The 18,360-nt window shown below is 42.9% G+C and overlaps 1 protein-coding gene across 1 annotated transcript in view; it reads left to right on the top strand.

Annotated features, from left to right (window-relative positions):
• The window catches only part of LOC136840258 (uncharacterized), a 36,575-nt gene extending 18,718 nt beyond the window's left edge, over positions 1–17,857 (top strand). The window contains exon 2 of the mRNA XM_067106888.1: positions 17,231–17,857. Coding sequence (XP_066962989.1) covers positions 17,231–17,830 — 600 coding nt within the window. The 3' untranslated portion in view covers positions 17,831–17,857. The remainder of the gene's footprint in view (positions 1–17,230) is intronic.
• The last annotated feature ends 503 nt before the right edge of the window (positions 17,858–18,360 follow it).

Below are 18,360 nucleotides of genomic sequence, written 5' to 3'. Positions count from 1 at the left end.
TCATTCTTAACCAGAAAGTCTAGGGAAAAGGAGCAAATTGCCCTCCCCTGGGAAAATCCTATGTTTCTGTCTAAAGCATGGATTTCACTGGACCTCTTAGCGGTGGCCAAGGCAACCAGAAAAAGTCTCTTCCTAGTTAGATTCCTTAAAGAGATAGATTGCATGGGCTCAAAATGTGACTGGAAAGCCACTTAAGGACCATGTCTAAGTTCCAGGACCGCAAAGGTTTTTTCTTTAGGCTTTGCGGTCTCAAAGGACTTAATCAGGTTGGACAAATCCTGGTTCAACGATAAGTCCATTCCTTTATGGCAGAACAGGAGAAAGTTCGTTATTTCTGCTACAGAGGTCATAGAGGAAGACACGTTATTTTGTCTGCACCAGGACCTGAAGATGGACCATTTTGCCTGGTAGACATTATCTGAAGACTGTCTTCTACAATTCTCAATTGCGTCTGCAGATGCTCTTGAAAAGTCCTTCTTTCGGCGCAGTCGCCTAACAGTTTGAACCCTGTTAAGGCCAGAGAAGACAGGTTTTTGGTGGAACGACGAAAGTGAGGTTGCCTGAGAAGCTGTTGCTTCTGTGGCAGCCTTCTCGGGAAGTCCGCAAGAAGTTCTAGTAGGTCCAGGAACCACTCTCTTGTTGGCTAGAAGAGAGCTATCAAGATCATGGATAGGCTTTGATGAGACTGGAATTTGTTGATGACTTGCCTCACTAAACTGAATGGGAGAAAGGCATACAGGTCTTTGTTGGACCAATCCTGCAACATTGCATCGGTCGCCCATGCCAAGGGATCTGGAACTGGTTAGCAGAAGAGAGGAAGTCGGTGATTTCTGGAGGACACGAACAAATCTATCATTGGTTTCCCCCAGAGCTTCCACAGATCCAGACAAATCAACGGGTCTAATGTCCATTCTGTGAGAGGATCTGTCTTTGACGACTCAATTCGTCCGCGAGAACGTTGAGTCTTCCCAGAATAAAACGCGTTGTCACTTGAGTTTCATTCTGGTGCAACCGAAGAAGAATGTCCCTTGCCGCTTCGTACAGGGAGAAAGATTGGGTTCCTCCTTGTTTCTTGATGTATGCCAGTGCCGTCGTGTTGTCTGAATGCACTGCTACTGTCCTCCCCTGTATTTCTGAAGCGAAGCACTGTAGGCCCAGAAATATCACCTGTAATTCCTTTCCGCTGATGTGCCAGTTTTGCTGTTCCTGGGACCAGGTTCCTGACACTTCTTTTACTCCCAAAAGAGCTCCCCAACCTAGGTTCACCGCATCTGAAAAGAACTCTGGGCTGGGGATCAGATGATGAAGAGATATCCTTTCTGATAGTCTCTTCCTGGAATTCCACACACGAAGATACTCCTTGATTTCTGTTGTTATTGGGAACACGAATGAGTCCGGAGACTTTTCCCTGTTCCAGCTGGTGTAGATAAATGAAATGTAAGCCTGCACATTCACTATTATTTTACTTTGTGATGCTTATATCCATTACATTATGATGTAATCCTATTATGAATATTACTGGCGTCTAATGTATAATAAATACACCTCCCATACTATGATTTGTATTACAATATTATGTTATGAATATGGCAATGACCCGAGGACATGGCAACATTGTATTTTTCCGCCTCTGGCCATTGCATCTCAGTGTATCGTCCTGTCCTCTTCCGAGACGTATGTCTCTCCGTCTCATCTGCTTGTATATACTACTCAGCAATGAACCTACTTGCTTCTACATGGTGTTTCCTTCCTCCCTTCAAGAAACATCCACAGGACGTAGCAAGCCCCTTTAGAAACTCAATAAAGGAGCCCCCAACATGGCGCAGTGATTTTTGAGTTACTTAAGTAACCCCAAGAAGAGACGGACGGACGCCGCCATTGTATCTTGGATACTCATGGATTTAGTGATAACTTCTGCTCCAGTGTGCACTGCCTTTTAAAGTGTTATGTGTGTGTGCTCTCTGTGTTGCCCTAGTGTTTCTAAGTGGTTTCTCAGTGTTGTGTGCCGTATTTCATATGAAACAGTGAGAATAGGGCTATGCATGATACCCGGGCACATCGACATCCAACCACTTCCGACTTTTCGGGTAACTGAGTTTGAACTGCAATGCATGGGCGTGGCCGTGACGTCACAGTCACTGACTACTCGCCAGCCACCAACGGTACTGTTACCTCCCCACCCCTGGGAACCATACCGCTATCCCGTACACACCGCACTGCCATAGATACGTTTTTATACTGTAAGAACTTTTATTTTAAAGAAGGAAACATTATTTTTTTCGCTCTTTCTTCTTTCTGCATTGGAGCACTTTCACTTTATAATATGCAATGGAGCATTCGCTATTTCAAGAGGAATCTACCGATACCCCACAAGCACAAGGGAGGATAATTTATTCGTAGTGGAGAAAATTTAATCGAAGTGGGAGGACAATTTATTCCAAGTGGAGGAGTACAAACCGGATATAAAGGCTTTAAAGCCTCTCCCCCACATTATACCCATCACAATCAGCTACAGGAGCCGATTTTCTTCACTTAATCAAGTATTTGGAGCAAACTCGGTTACAAGAGGATGCCAGAAGACGCCAGGAAGATGAACTACTGACGTAGGGAGGGACGACAGGCGTCGACAGGAAGATAATGCACGTTTCACAGCATTACTACAGAGGCTGGTTCCTGCTACTTCTTCAGATAATACGTCGCCTACTTCGTCAGTTCCTACTACACCATCTACAAGCTCTTCAGTGCCCCCACCCCAGAAAGCCATCACCCAGAACCCACCGCCCCTTCGAGCAGATGCCAGTTTTCAAGTTTTTTCGTGAATGGAGACGTCGATGGGTCGATTACTCGGTTATGGTCGATTTATCCAAGCTTCCCAGAGAGAAGCAACTCATTCAGCTTAGAATGTGTCTTACTCTCGAGACACAAAGGATCTTGGAACACACCTGGATATTCCTCCTGATACAGATAAGACCGTAGAAGAGGTCTTGGATGTGCTACAGGCTCATGTGAAGAGCCCACGTAATGAAGCCCTTCGAAGAAGAGAACTTTTAAGCTGTAAGCAGCAGGGGGAAACATTCTCAGATTTTTATGTTCGACTTAAACACGTTGCGAGAAGTGGACATTTGCCTGGGAATTCTTCAGTATGTGAGGAGACTCAGCTCAAGATGATAATTCTCATGGGAATTAAAGATGAGGAATTAATGCAGAAACTCATCTCCCTCAATGCCACAGCCTCACTGCAGGAGGTTGTTAACACCTGCCGCTCATACGAAGCTGCCAGGAAGGCAACTTCTGCTATCCGCTCCACACCCTCTCAACTGTGCGCCATCTCTATTGCACAAGAAACAGAAAAGGACACGCAAAACTTCTGCTTCAGCTCCAGCTCCCAAATCTGCTGTCCCCTGTGAGAGTTGTGCACGTACACACGGTTCTTGAATAAGTGCCCAGCAGCTGATAGTAATTGCACAAACTGCGGTCGTCAAGGACATTGGGCCAGGACTCCGAAATGCCCTGCCAACACTGTTCAGTGTAGAGTTTGCCATCATATGGGACATTATGATAAGTACTGCAAGTCAAAGAAGAAGGCTAACACACAGGTGGCCCATCAAGTGGCAGTGCTACCCCACCTGCTTCAGGTAGACCTCAGGCCTTAAAGAAGTCCAGCTGTCGGCGTGTGGAAGCTACTGGCAGATCACCTAAACCCATTTGTGTACTTCTTTCCCATGGAGGTGCTACATTTCAGATTCAGATGTTACCTGATACAGGCGCGAAGTCACCGTCATTGGATCACAGCACCTTGATCTCTTGAAGATCCCTAGGAGCAGTCTGAAGCCTTTCTACGAATGTAACAATAACTGCAGATGGCTCACTTATGAAACCTGCTCTAGGCACCTTCAGGCCACCCCTTACCCTTAACAAGAAATCTTGTTCTGCCGTGATACAGGTTCGATGGCATCCCAATGCCACTGTTGTCTTACAGTCATTGTCTGGAACTAGCCATCATCCCTCCTGACTTCCCCAAGCCAATTATTGAAGTTAAATATGTGAACAGGTGTAAGGAACTTCCCCTCTCTGCCACCACGTCCCCTGCTGAGGCCAGAGAATACTTTCTACAAGAATTCAGGACGTGCTGGTCTCCAAAGAGGATCTCAAGACAGCACCACTTCAGCCAATGACAGGTCCTCCTATGAGGATTCACCTTAAGGATGGTGCAGTGCCTTTTGCTGTTCACACTCCACGTCAGATCCCTTCCGCTTTCCGAAGCCAGGTCAGGAAGAACTTCGACTCCATGGTCGCCCAAGGGGATCATCAAACCTGCGGTGGAACCGTCAGAATGGTGCCACCCTCGTCGTGGTAGCTAAAGCCTCAGGTGTGCGCATCACTGTTGACCTCACCAAGCTCAACAACCAAGTCTCCGACCAAAACACCCTTCTCCAACTCCATTCACCGCCATCCGCAGTGTTGATTCAAAGGCAAGGTATTTTACCACAGCAGATGCCTTATGTGGATATTGGCAGATGGAACTCGCCAAAGAAGATCAACACTTGACAACATTCATCACACCGTCGGCCGATTCAAACACTGTAGAGGACCAATGGGTTTCGCAGCTACAGGTGACGCCTTCTGCCTCCGCGGTGACATGGCCCTTCAAGGTATGCAGAATTGCGTCAAGGTGGTGGATGACATACTTCTTTCTGACAAAGATTACTTCACTCATCTTCAGCGAATCCAGGAGATGCTTACCAGATGCCGCAAGTTCAAGATTACTCTTAACAGGGATAAGTTTGTAAGTCGCTGCACCCATATCATTCTGTGGATACCAGCTCTCAGAAGAGGGGCATATCAGCTGATCCTGATAAGGTCAGTGCAATCCACGACTTCCCCACCCCCACTAACTTGACTGATCTCCGATCGTTCATGGGGTTGGTTAATCAGCTGGCTGAGTTCACCCCAGATATCGCCACTGCAGCTCAACCACTACGCCCACTGATGAGTCCGAAGAGAGCATTTATTTGGACTCCAGACCCACGATGAGGCATTTCGTGAGTCAAGACAGCCCTTGTCAGCCCACCAGTCCTTGCCTCCTTCGACCCAGCCCTGCCAGTGGTTCTTCAAACTGATGCCTCCCGCCTCTATGGGATTGGATATGCCCTCCTACAGGACCATGGTAATGGCAGACTTCGTCTAGTACAGTGTGGCTCCCGCTTCCTCACAGATGCTGAGTCCCGCTATGCCACCATTGAACTGGAGATGTTAGCTGTAGTCTGGGCTTCGTCTAAGTGTCGGTTATACCTCACAGGCCTTCAGCATTTTACCCTCATGACGGATCACCGACCACTCATCCCAATTCTTAACCACTATTCCCTCGATGCAGTGAGAACCCTACGCCTTCAACGTCTAAAGGAGAAGATTTCAGCGTACCTCTACACAGCAGTGTGGCGGGCTGGCAAGCAGCTCTGCATCCCTGATGCTTTATCACGAGCCCCAGTCAGTCATCCCACCCCAGAGGATGAAATCACTTGTGCCGATGCCGCAGCACACCTAAGGAGTATTGTAACTGTCAACGCTGTCACCTCCGAGGAAGATTTTCCACCCCAGGATGCTGATAGAACTCTCCAGGAACTCCGAGCGCAGCAAGAGTAGACCCATCATATACTCGTCTTCTAAACTGTGTGACTTCAGGATTCCCTTCAAACCGTTATGACCTTCACAACTCCTTACTACCGTTCTGGAAATTAGGGATAACCTTTCAGCTGATGACGACCTTGTTTCTTTACGGACCAAGAATTGTGATTCCTTCTGCCCTTCGCCGTCACACACTCGCCCGTCTTCATGACAGTCACCGAGGTGTGGAAGCAACAAGCGACGTGCTAGACAGACTGTTTTTGGCCAGGCATAGACTCCGACATCACTAGTACCCGTCAGAGCCTGTGAGTCTTGCCAGATGTTACAGCCCAGTCTTCAACAGGAACCCCTCTTGAATGATGATCACCTACAAGGCCCTTTGGTCCGTCTCAGCTGACTTTTAACGTCGCTGGAAAATCCTTCCTTGTTGTCACTGACCGACTCTCTGGATGGCCTGTTGTCGTTCAGTGTAAAGGAGACACCACTGCCTCCAACACCATAAGGATTTTTGTCGCTACTTCAGGGAGGTTGGTGTTCCCCTCCGCCTTAGGACCGATGGCGGACCACAGTTCACCAGCCTAGCTTTCCAGGATTTCTTGAAACGTTGGGGTGTACACCATGTGATGTCTTCACCACACTACCCACAGTCCAACGGCCATGCCGAAGCTGCCGTGAAATCCATTAGCACCTGATCCTCAAGACAGCACCTTCTGGCAATATAGACTGTGAGGAGTTTGACGCTGGCCTCTTGGAACTGCGTAACACCCCCAACATCACAGGCCGCTCTCCAGCACAAATCTTGTATGGCCATCCACTCCGTACTTGTGTACCTGCTCATCCACAGTCTTTCTCAGAAGAGTGGCAGGCCAAATCTGAGGACTGTGACCAAGTCATTGCAGCCACCCGGGCTGAACAAGTGAAGCTACAGTATAATCAGCATGCTCGCCCACTTCCCAGGTTGAACATTGGCCAAACAGTAAGGATCCAGGATCCGACTTCCCACCGCTGGGACAAGGTTGGCGTTATTATGAGCTGTGGCAGATCAAGGGACTATGAGGTGCGTCTTCCCAGTGGCCGAGTTTGGTGGCGTAATCGAACGCTTTCTACGTTCAGTGCCAGCCCCTGGTGATGACCCTCTTTCCCACATCCCTGTGGCCCCTTGCACGGACACAGAAAAGTCCCTTAGTATCTAACCCTCCAATTGTCCCCATGCAGATATCAAAGGCTTAGTGGAAAAGAGCCGCTCTAGATGGAACTAAGAGCGTGAGGGGGGAGGGAGTGTAGATAAATGAAATGTAAAGCCTGCACATTCACTATTATTTTACTTTGTGATGCTTATATCCATTACATTATGATGTAATCCTATTATGAATATTACTGGCGTCTAATGTATAATAAATACACCTCCATGTACTATGATTTGTATTACAATATTATGTTATGAATATGGCAATGACCGAGGACATGGCAACATTGTATTTTCCCGCCTCTGGCCATTGCATCTCAGTGTATCGTCCTGTCCTCTTCCGAGACGTATGTCTCTCCGTCTAAATCTGCTTGTATATACTACTCAGCAATGAACCTACTTGCTTCTACATGGTGTTTCCTTCCTCCCTTCAAGAAACATCCACAGGACGTAGCAAGCCCCTTTAGAGCTCAATAAGGAGCCCCCAACAGCTGGTTCTGAGGAAGAACTGGAGAGGTCTCAGGTGAAGTCTTTCCAGAGTAAAATATTGTTCCATGGATGAGAGGGTACCTAGAAGACTCATCCACTGATCAGCCGAGCAACACTTTAGATTTGGAAATTCTTCCACTGTCTGGAGACACCTTTCTATTCTCTTCGGGACTGGAAAACCCGAGAATTGATCGTCATCCCTAAATAAGGAATCTCGTGAGAAGGCGTCAGGAAGGGCTTGTTTCGACTGATGAGAAGGCCCAACTCCTGAACCAAGAGAAGCCATACGAATGTCCTCCATACATTGTGCTTTCGAGCGGGAACACAGTAGCCAGTCGTCTAGATATAGAGAGATCTTTATCCCCATCAAATGAAGCCATTTTGCTAGTGGAGCCAATACTCTGATGAACACTTGCGGAGCTGTTGAGAGGCCTGGTTGTAGAATCCTGGAGAATGAATGTCCTCTATTAGCTCTATAGCCTCTTTCTGAACAAGGAACTCCACCTCTGGCAAGAGAGCAGCAAATCTCTCTGAGCCTGGAGAGTAAGCTGTCATTTTGACAGGCTTGCAGATTAGAGAAGGTTTATTCAAAAAGGGGATAGTGTAGCCCTCCTTCAGGACAGACACTATCCAAGATTCCGCTTCCTTTTGTTCCCACCGTTCCCAAACGTGAAGGAGCCGCGCTCCTATCTAAATACGAAAGACTATGTTTTCATTTCTTGGAGTACGACTTCCTTTGGGAAATGGATATAAGTTGCTGTCCTAATCTAGGATCTAGAATGCGAGCTCCAAAAGGGAGTAGGTTGCAGCGGAGATGAAGATCTGGGGGTAAGAGCCGATGAATCCTTTAGGCGTCTCGTAGATTGAGTGAGCAGGTCCTGAGTGTTCTTTTTCTGCAGGTCAGAGGCAATGTTCAGTACTGTAGCCTGTGGAAAAAGATACATCTCCTCCAAGGGGAGATTAGGAGGGCTGATCTCTGAAATGGAGTGACGCCTTTCAAAGTAAAAGAGCACAGAAGCTCCCTCTTCTTAAGAATACCCATGGCGTATAGACTGGCTAACTCCTGCGTACTACCACAAAAGCCTTTGTCAATACAGGAAAGTACTCCCAAGAGATTCAACGAGATCTCTTGAGGTAACAAAGAGCACTCTCTAAGTTTGTGCGCCAGAGTGCCCACCGCCCAGTCAAGGAAGCTCATCTCTTCGAACACCTTAAAAATATTTTTAAGAAGGTGCCCAAGTTCCAAGGCGGAGGACATAATTTTTTTTACTTCCTCCAGTGCCTTCTTAGCTGAAGAGGGAATAGCTGTGAGAAGCAGCTTGGATAAGTTGCCAGCAGGAACCTCAACAGCGCCAAATAAGCTGATGAAGGCGCATCTCAATCGGGAACAACCTCTTCCTCAGAAGAGACAGGAGAAAGCGATAAGTTCACTGTCGTCTGAGCTGTAGGAGGAGCCTTCTGAAGCAAATTGAGAATATTATCCAGTTTGCTATTAATCGGGTCAACTGGAGGGAACAATGTCGAGACAGCACTCCTCAAGAAGCGGTGGAGGAGGCGGGGCCAACAAGGCTGGGGGCACTGTGGAGGGAAGGGCCAGTAACGAAACTTATCGAAGAACGGGCGCCAATGGTGGCTCGGGAGGCGCTGTAGAGACGGGAACCAGTAGCGAAACTTGTTGAAGAACAGGCACCAATGGGCGCTCAGGGGTACTGTAGAGACGGGAGCCAGTAGCGAAACTTGTCGAAGAATGGGCACCAATGGGCGCTCGGGGGCACTGTGGAGACGGGAGCCAGTAGCAAAACTTGTCGAAGAACGGGCACCAATGGGCGCTCGGGAGGCACAGAGGAGATGGGCGCCAGTAGCGAAACTTGTTGATGAATGGGCGCCAGTGGGCGCTCAATCGCAAACGGGAGTTTGGGCGCTTTGACACTAGTTGCTGGTGTAGCTGACTGTAGAGATGGAGGTGCTGGGTGCACAACTCCTGATGCAGTAGCTCCTTTATTCGACAACAAACGTCTCCACACCACAAGGCGCTTAGGTGCCAATTTACGACCATCGTCAGAAGAAGCAGAAGAGAATTGTTCCAGGGTATTCCAGTGACTACATGATAGGCGTTCTGAATCCTTGCCCTTCTTACAAGGAACAAGGGAAGAAATCCCAAACTCCACTGCATGCTGCTTTAGCAGGCATGACTTGTCCACATAGCGCAGTGCGCGCCTGGGACTAAAATCTTCAGAGCTGGAGGACATACAGTGAGCACTCACTTGGAGGCCTTTCCAATGGCCTTTGGTTGCATTCTGGGATTGATCAACAGACTGAACCAAGGAGGCGACTGCTCGGGAGGCAGATCCCACTGACCTCCCTTAAGCTGCCAGTATGACTCCTCCCAGGTGCTGGGGAGTATGACAGGGACCTTGGCCTAGGAGAATCGGCGGGCCGAACAGTCACCTCCTCCACTACCACTACAACTGCAGTGGGTGCCACGAGGCGCTCTGACTCACTTTCAGACTGAACTGAGGGAGCGGCTGCTCGGGGGCAGACCCCACCGACCTCCCTTGGGCTGCCAGTTTGCCTCTTTCCAGGTGCTGGGGAGTATGACAGGGACCTTTGGCCTAGGAGAATCGGTGGGCTGAACAGCCACCTCCTCCACTACCACTGGACTTCCACTGGACTTGCACTGGGTGCCACGGGGTGCTTGGACTCACTTTTTTCCATAAGCACTTTCACCGATGACACTAATTTAGCGATCGACTGCACAATCAATTCAAAGAAAGTGTCGATTTTCAACTCCATGCTGGCGATGGTGTTGGGGGTCAGAAACGTGACAGCCAGGTAAAGGAGATGGTTGCACAAATGGAGGAGATGGAATGGGACTGGAAGAAATTACAGGTGCGATTGCATCCAACTTAGTGGATGAATCCTGACTAGATAGAGCTTTACTAGATTCCTAAGCAATAGCTTTTATCTTCCTATCTCTAGCTAGTTTCTGAGATGTGCATCTAAAGTCTTCCATTTCTTAATATCCCAGTCATTACACTCCTCACAATGTAATCTACTGAACATGTTTGTCCCCTACATGGAACACAAACAGTGTGCGATTGTAAGATTCTCAGTTAGTCTAGTGTTGCAATACCTAATGTTAGCACTACTAGTGTCAGACATCCTATAAAGTCTAATACAAGTCCAAAAGACGGGCAAAGAGTCGTCAATCAATAATAAAAATTCGCCTGACACTATCTTAATTATGCTGAAAGGCTATGAAATTAAATACTTCACCAACTGAAGATAAGTCAAACAACCAGCAAAGTATAAATTCCAAAATTCGAGCTGCTGCCAACTACAGTCCTTCAACCACAGCCGGCAGAAACAAATTGAAGCTCTTTGCTATGTTGTACCTTCTCTTAAACCCGAAAGTGGGCGGGGCATGTCGCCATAACCATAACAAACTAGCAGACCCGCAATTTCAAAATTTTGAGCTGCCGGTTAAAAGAAACTAATAGCTATGTAATTACTGGGTAAGTTACTTATATAAAATTACAGTGTTCTGTATATGAATGAATAGTTGGCTCTACTGGACCAGGGGTTTTGACCCTGAAGTGTAAATTACCCTCCGTAGGGTAATGAGCAGATAGAGGGATACAAAAAAGAAAAGAAAAAGTACTCTCCAAGTCTTCATCATTACCTCTTTATGTACATTTAATGCATTACAAATCCCTTCCACTGTTTACAATTTGCAACAATGACCATCTGTGATATTACCAGTCATATTCAATAAGAAAGTAACACCTCAACTTTGTGGACTTCTGTACTTATCAGCTACCATATTATAATTATTTTTCCTAATGCTATCATCTTAGATGTAACATATTTTTAGATATATCTCTTGAATGTTAAGTGTAAAGTACAAGTTAGTTTAGGTTAACAACTATGGAATAGCTGTTGGCTGTAAGATATCTAGAAAATATTTCAATGCAGGTTATAATGTAGGGTCTTTGTCACTTAACAGACTTTGTTACTCAGAAAAGCCAGACCCGCAAAGCATCTGTTGATTTGTGGTGCTACTGTATTACATTTACCCGCACACCTCTATCACAGCATCTACACAGTACTAGCACTTTTTAGATTGGATATTTTATTTTGCCCCCTTTCTGGGCATTATAGGCAGGGTTTTAATCAATTTCTGATCCTCTTTTCTCCATTCCACCTTAACATCCTTTGCATTAATACCTCTTCCTTTGATTCTGATAATGTTACACAATACTTGGTACTGGTCCTTGAAGGACCCCAACAATTCGCTCAAATTCTTCTGATATCTTATTAGATGGAAAGAGAAACCCACAAGGTTCCTGTGTATAACTTGTTTACTTGTAAATATTTACATATTACTTCAAGTAATATGTAAATATTAACAAGTAAACAATTTATACACAGGAATCTTGTGGGTTTCTTTTTCCATCTTCAGAAGAAAACTGAAAGAAGTTTTTGTTTGGTTCATCTTATTAGAGCTTGCATTTACACAATGTACTTCAGTATCACTTTCTCAATGGCATGTTTCGTTACCTGGTGCTTTTGCAGTACACTTCTAATTGCCTGTCTTGGTGCTCTGTTAAAGGGCTTCTCAGGATTCACAAATTTATGATAAAGCTTCCTCCTTTTTGCAGGGCATGTGCATCTACAGTTGTTTAGTTTTAAAATTCATCTTGGCATGAAGTCAAACAGACATTTTAAGCTTGAACAACTTCTCCAGCATCAATAGAGCACTGATGGCATGCACCACAATCTTATTACTTTTGTTATCTTCAAGTTGTAGCTTATCAATTTCCTTTGTATATTACTATTGGAGCACTATTTTACTCCTTCTGGTGACGGTTCTTCCTTGATTGTGTTGTCATATTTTCTAGTGAGCTTTTCCCCTTGGATCTACCAAATTCTTCAAAATTTACTATCTCTGCTGTTGCATCAGTTATGTCAATTTTCTTCATTCATAGATTTTCAGATTACTGGTCCAAGTAAAAAATGTCAGGGAAGATGAGATGCTGATGTGATGTAAGTGAAGCAAGTTTTGTAAGGATTAGGGTGAAACTAAAATGATCCTGGGAAAGAATATATTACCCTTATTGTAATAAAATAAATTCCACAAATGCACTTAAGAACAAAAAAGGCAAACACCTTCTTTTTCTCTCATATGTGACTCACAGTACAGTAGGCTACACAACATTTTTCAATTGCACCAAGCACTATAAAATACATCATACTATGCACAGAAAAAAAGTAAACGCTCTTTTTTTTCTCATGTAGCTTACACAAACAAATTTAGTTGTTTCCCCAAAACACAGTACATCATACACACACAATAAAAGAAAACCCCTTCTTTTTCTCTCATAAGCGTCACACAGTATGGTAGACTACACGTTGTCTATTTGTGTATGTGTCTTAGCACAGTATCATGTGTTACTTTTTTTTTCTCACTTGATATCTCATCTCTAATGTATGTAAAATTACTTTAAGTGTGAATTGTTGAGGCAAAACATTGTGCTATTTATAACTCAAGTCTTGTGCCACCAACATCAGTGAATGAGTGTGTGTTTCCGTAAGTACCTACCCTACGCACATGACTGCGTTTATCTTCTGGGTTTAAAAAATGTGAAAATATAGTAAACTAGCATAAAATATAAATAAAAAAGTGAAGGTGAAAATACAGTGAACTAGCATAAAATATAAATAAAAAAGTGAAGGTGTGTGTAAAGACTACTTAAACATAAGCAGTAAGCGATATCTCAACTATTGTTCTCTCTCTCTCTCTCTTTCTATACTGTGTCTCTTCTTCCTGTTTTTTTTTTTTTGTTACAGTATACAGTAGTACTGTACATATCCATCAATAAAATGTGGGAAAATCATAAACATAAAAACAGAAAACAAAACATGCTCTAGCGAGTCAAATGTCTACCTAGCCCTCTTTACCCCTTCAACATTGCATCCCCCAGTCAAGGAAACTGCTCCCCAGCAACACCCACCTTCCAAAATAACCCCTTCTTCGAGTGAGTTCCTTTACACAGCCTTACTGCCTCTCCCATGGCACCAAACCATCCAACCCACCCCGCAACCTTTTAACTTGTCCAGGCCTCCCTACCCCAAAAACCCTTTCTCATATGGGTACCAAGCCATCCAACCCACCCCCAACCTTTTAACTTGTCCAGGCCTCCCCTACCCCCAAAACCCTTTCTCAGTCTGTTTATGAGTGTAAGCAGTGTTACCAACATTTTCCTGAGGCTGTGCAGCAATGTTAACCACTGCTGAGCAGTTTTCTCAAATTTTTACAAATTTACAGAAATACCACGAACTTACACGAGGTTAGGTTCCAGAACCCCTTGCGTAGGGCAAGGATTCGCGTAACTTTGGTAAGGTCACTAAAAATGCTAATACATACAGTAAATGCTTATTACTAGAAATTAAACCCTAAATAAGAGAAAATCAAGCTCCCAAAGCACTTTCATTTCATTTAAAAGTTAGCTTAATCTGTACTGTAATTCATATTTCATTACAGCACAGAGAGAGAGAGAGAGAGAGAGAGAGAGAGAGAGAGAGAGAGAGAGAGAGAGAGAGAGAGAGAGAGAGAGAGAGAGAGAGAGATGGGGGTTATTCTTATGTTAAATATCAAGAGTGAAATTATTCAAGAACTATTACAAGAACAAGAGAATAACATAAGAGAGAGAGAGAGAGAGAGAGAGAGAGAGAGAGATATTTCAGTATCCTTCTGTAGTAGTATTTTATTTGACCATCAATAGGCAAAATTTTCTACCTTTTGTGGTCAATATGTCAAGATAATTGACAGTTAGGTTACACGCCTTCTCTCCAATCCTTGGAGAAAAGACTGGGAATCTATTTTATTCTTTTAAAATCTTAAATAATTTACTACAGAAATGCAAAAAGTTGTAATTATAGCACGGAAAATATGAAAAAATTAATAACAAAGGAACGTCAGGTTTATCTATAAAATTCAGTATACAAAACAAATAAACATACATGTTATATATGCATAAAAAATCTCTCTTATCTAAACAACGGCTGTTTTGTGATTTTGCCTGATTTTACTGTATTTTAAAGTAAAGTATGCTAGTTTACATTTGTAGCATACAGTATTCATGTATATATTTATGTACAAAAATAAAAAAATAACATGAATTTTTCATACCAGTTTTACAGATAAAAGCATGAAAACATAAATTACTTCAAAAATTAAACATAACCACTTCTGCAGGGTTTCTCAAGGATTTTGCAAATGTCACGTTTCTGTGAAAAAATCGCGTGCCAATTAGTTAGTTCCAATGAAAAGTTTGCGTGTCTGTGAATTCGCGCAACTCGAAGAGCATAAGATCGAAGTACAGTATTACTGTATATCATATTTTTAGGCCTTGGTCCTTGGTCCGAGTGTGTTGGATAATGTCGAGTTCCAGTCAATTAAGATCCAGAAAATCAAAGGATTACTGTAATGCCATAAGATCAGTATACAGCATATGTAAAAAAAAAATTAGGAATGACATACATGCCACAATAACAGGGTATACAGTACTAATATGAGATTTGAATAAGACATTGGAATAGCTGGTTTATGAAGGTTTCCATCATATGAGAACTTTTAATTGCCCTCAACAATTTACCCTCTGTACCATACATCTTCAACGCCTTTCATATTGCCTATATCAATATCATCATAAGCTTTTTGTAGGGGTATGTATTTCACATGTAGCCTTTTCCCTTTACTCCCAAACTTCCCTTGTAGCAGTTTCATTAAAAACACACCTGATCTGCAAATGCTCTTCCATACTGTTCCTTCCACATCAATACATCTTTCATATGATTTACTTTCTCGAACAAAATCCTATCATACGCCTTCCCAGCAATGCTAAGTGATATTTTGCTTCTGTGATTCTTACAGTCTCGTCTCTCACTTTTGCACTATGCAAAGAAACAATTACTGTATGCCCCTCACCTAGTTATTTTTCTTTCCAAAGTGTATTTATGTATACAGTATTGTTTCTTCTAAACACATTTTTACAAGACAAATGACTGACGGTGATGAAATAACAGCAATTATCAACATGCATAATTGGATTAATTATAAAGCCATGTGGACCAATTGAACCCACTCCATTCTCATTTCCTCTAGGAACCCAATATGTGGCCAAAATGACATCTCTCACCTACCTTTGCATTTAATCATCCTGCACAATTATCCTTTCATGCTCTTTAAACTGACAAGGTAAGGCAATGGTCAATTTACACACACACACACACACACACACACATATATATATATATATATATATACTTGTAAGCCAAAAATCGTTGTAAACCGAAAAATCATCGAAAATCGTCAGAAATCCTAAGAAAACCTTACTTTTAATGCTTTGGGCATATTGAAAACGACGTAAACTGCATTTTTATTGAGTTTATCATAAAAACCTCCAAATTTTGATTATTCTGCTGTTTTGGAGCCATATTTCTTCTGTCGGATCAGCGTACGACACTTCGTAACCCCGGAACATGCGTCGTAAACTGGGAAATAATTTCTGATGAATATATTTGAAGAGCGTCGTAACCTCGGAACGTCGTAAGCCGGAACCGTCGTAAACTGGGGACCGCCTTATACATTTATATATATACATATACAAGCAGTCCCCGGTTTACGACGGGGGTTCCGTTCTTATGCCGTGTCGTAAACCGAAAATCGTTGTAAACCGAAAAATCGTTGAAAATCGTCAAAAATCCAGAGAAAACCTTACTTTTAATGCTTTTGGTGCATTGAAAATGATGCAAACTGCAGTTTTATTCAGTTTTTCATAAAAAAACCTCCAAATTTTTATTATTCTGCCATTTTGGAGCCATATTTCTTCCGTCAGATCGGCGTCGTAACCCCGGAACATGAGTCGTAAACCAGGAAATAATTTCTGATGAATATATTTGAAAAGCGTCGTAACCTCGGAACTTCGTAAGCCGGACCCGTCGTAAACCAGGGACTGCCTGTATATATACATACACACACATACATATATATATATATACATATATATACATATATATATATATATATATATATATATATATATATATATATATATATATATATATATATATATATATACTTTTTAAGCAACAAATGTCAATCAATACTAATTCATTATGATTTAGGAATAGCTTACAGTACATAAAAAGGGAATTATAATTGATATGTGCCTCTACCCAAGCCAGGATTTGAACCTGGGCCTTTGGTTTAAGAAACATAAATGATCAACTTGGTCAGTTGGCTTTCTAGCATTTTTCAAATCATAATTCCCCTAGGATGTCATTTATTTCCAAGGTAGAGTGACCCTGGAAAGAAGTGATATTTGTGGCTTAACATCTGCAGGCACAATTCTAAATAAATAGTCCCACATCCATATCAACAAGATTTTTTCCATTAATTTTTTCCCACTAGTCAACATTGAGTTAAATGCCTACTATCATGCCACTGATTGTTCTCCTCCTGGCCACTGCTAAACAATTTTTTTTTTTTTGCGATCTCAGTCTATTTCCCACTTCTGAACAATAGATCTCTCAGTTACTCCTTTGTTTGCCACAAGATGGAGTGTTACATCACCATAACATCCTAAAGGCCATACTTATGGGGAGTTAGTGCTGCCGTCTATGAGCTTTTTACTAGTAAAAACTGGATCAAAGGTCCAGACGAAACATAAACTCCATCCAAAAGCAATGTAGGCCACTCAAAAGACCAAGAACCTGTGCTAGCACAATAGCAGCTTGATCTAAGATCAATCTTTAAGATTTCATCTTGATAATTAAAACAGGACTAGATTAGCGAGAGAATGGTGGGTTTAACTGTTTAAAAATTTAATGTGATTTTCCTTAAATTCCACCATTTTTCATTGGCAGGTGGAGCTTCCTTTGCCACTCGTTTCTGCAAGACCACTACTCTCAAGTTTCCCTTCAGTTGGACTTGCAGCCTCATTGATTCCAACAACAAATCCACTGCCTGCAGCTTCAGAAATACAATATGTTCCAGAAGAACCACCAACACCTTCATCTCTACTTTCAGCAGAACCATTGCCTTCACCAATATCTCCAGCAGAATCATTGTCTTCTTCATTGTCACCTACAGCAGAACCAGTATCATCATTATTGTATCAAACAAAACTGTCTTCACCATCAGTCCCAACAGAACCTTTGCCTTCATCATCAGCCCCAACAGACCCACTGTCTCCAATGCTACCTCAGACAGAATCTATGCATTCCTCTTCTTCACCAGGCGCTCTTCCAGTCACAAATTCTGCAGGGTTACCATCATCAAAAAAGAATGCCTCCAGATGGTCTAGAGATGATTTGAGGGTGTTGGCTTTTGCAGCCTTCCTGATGCTGCTTCTTCCTTTCTTAATCCTATGGGTAGTGACTGTAAGAGGATCTGCACGCAGAATGCAACAGCTTTACTCTAGACTTGGCCATGAATCTGACGACTATGAGGATACTGCTTTTTGATATTATCAAATAAATATACTGACATTCTTCTTGGGTTTTTTATGTAAAAATCTTGTACTTGAAAGTGTGTTTGAACCTAAATTATTCAAATAAGGTGAACTGAACAAAATACAAATAACATTTTCATAAAGAAATTCAACTGCAAAAATAAATTACAGTAGGCTACTTAAACGGTTTTATTGGACTTGAGGTACGGGAACTCAACATGAACACCTTAGACCAATACCATTCATGAAAGACTGACATAACTTTTTTTTTTAAGGTAGTAAGACACTTCATGTTTTTTGCAGCCATATAGAAATAAAGTTTTGTCCTTAATTAACTTTATTCACTTCTTGCATATGCTTGGGTTAGCCCTGTACAGAGGAAAGTTTCTCAGGTGGTTTTGTTTGTTACAATTGTACCTATTGCAGATGCTACATTTGGTTATCTTTTTATACCTAAAGTTAAATGCAAGAAGTAATAACAGAATGAATGAGGAGCTTTGTGATAAAGGGGATTTCCCTGAACCATTCCAAACTTGAACCTTC

The sequence above is a fragment of the Macrobrachium rosenbergii genome, chromosome 7 (assembly GCF_040412425.1).
Source record: "Macrobrachium rosenbergii isolate ZJJX-2024 chromosome 7, ASM4041242v1, whole genome shotgun sequence".
Classification (NCBI taxonomy): domain Eukaryota; kingdom Metazoa; phylum Arthropoda; class Malacostraca; order Decapoda; family Palaemonidae; genus Macrobrachium; species Macrobrachium rosenbergii.
The sequence above is the reverse complement of the archived record's forward strand: the minus strand, read 5'-3'. Positions and strand labels throughout refer to the sequence as shown.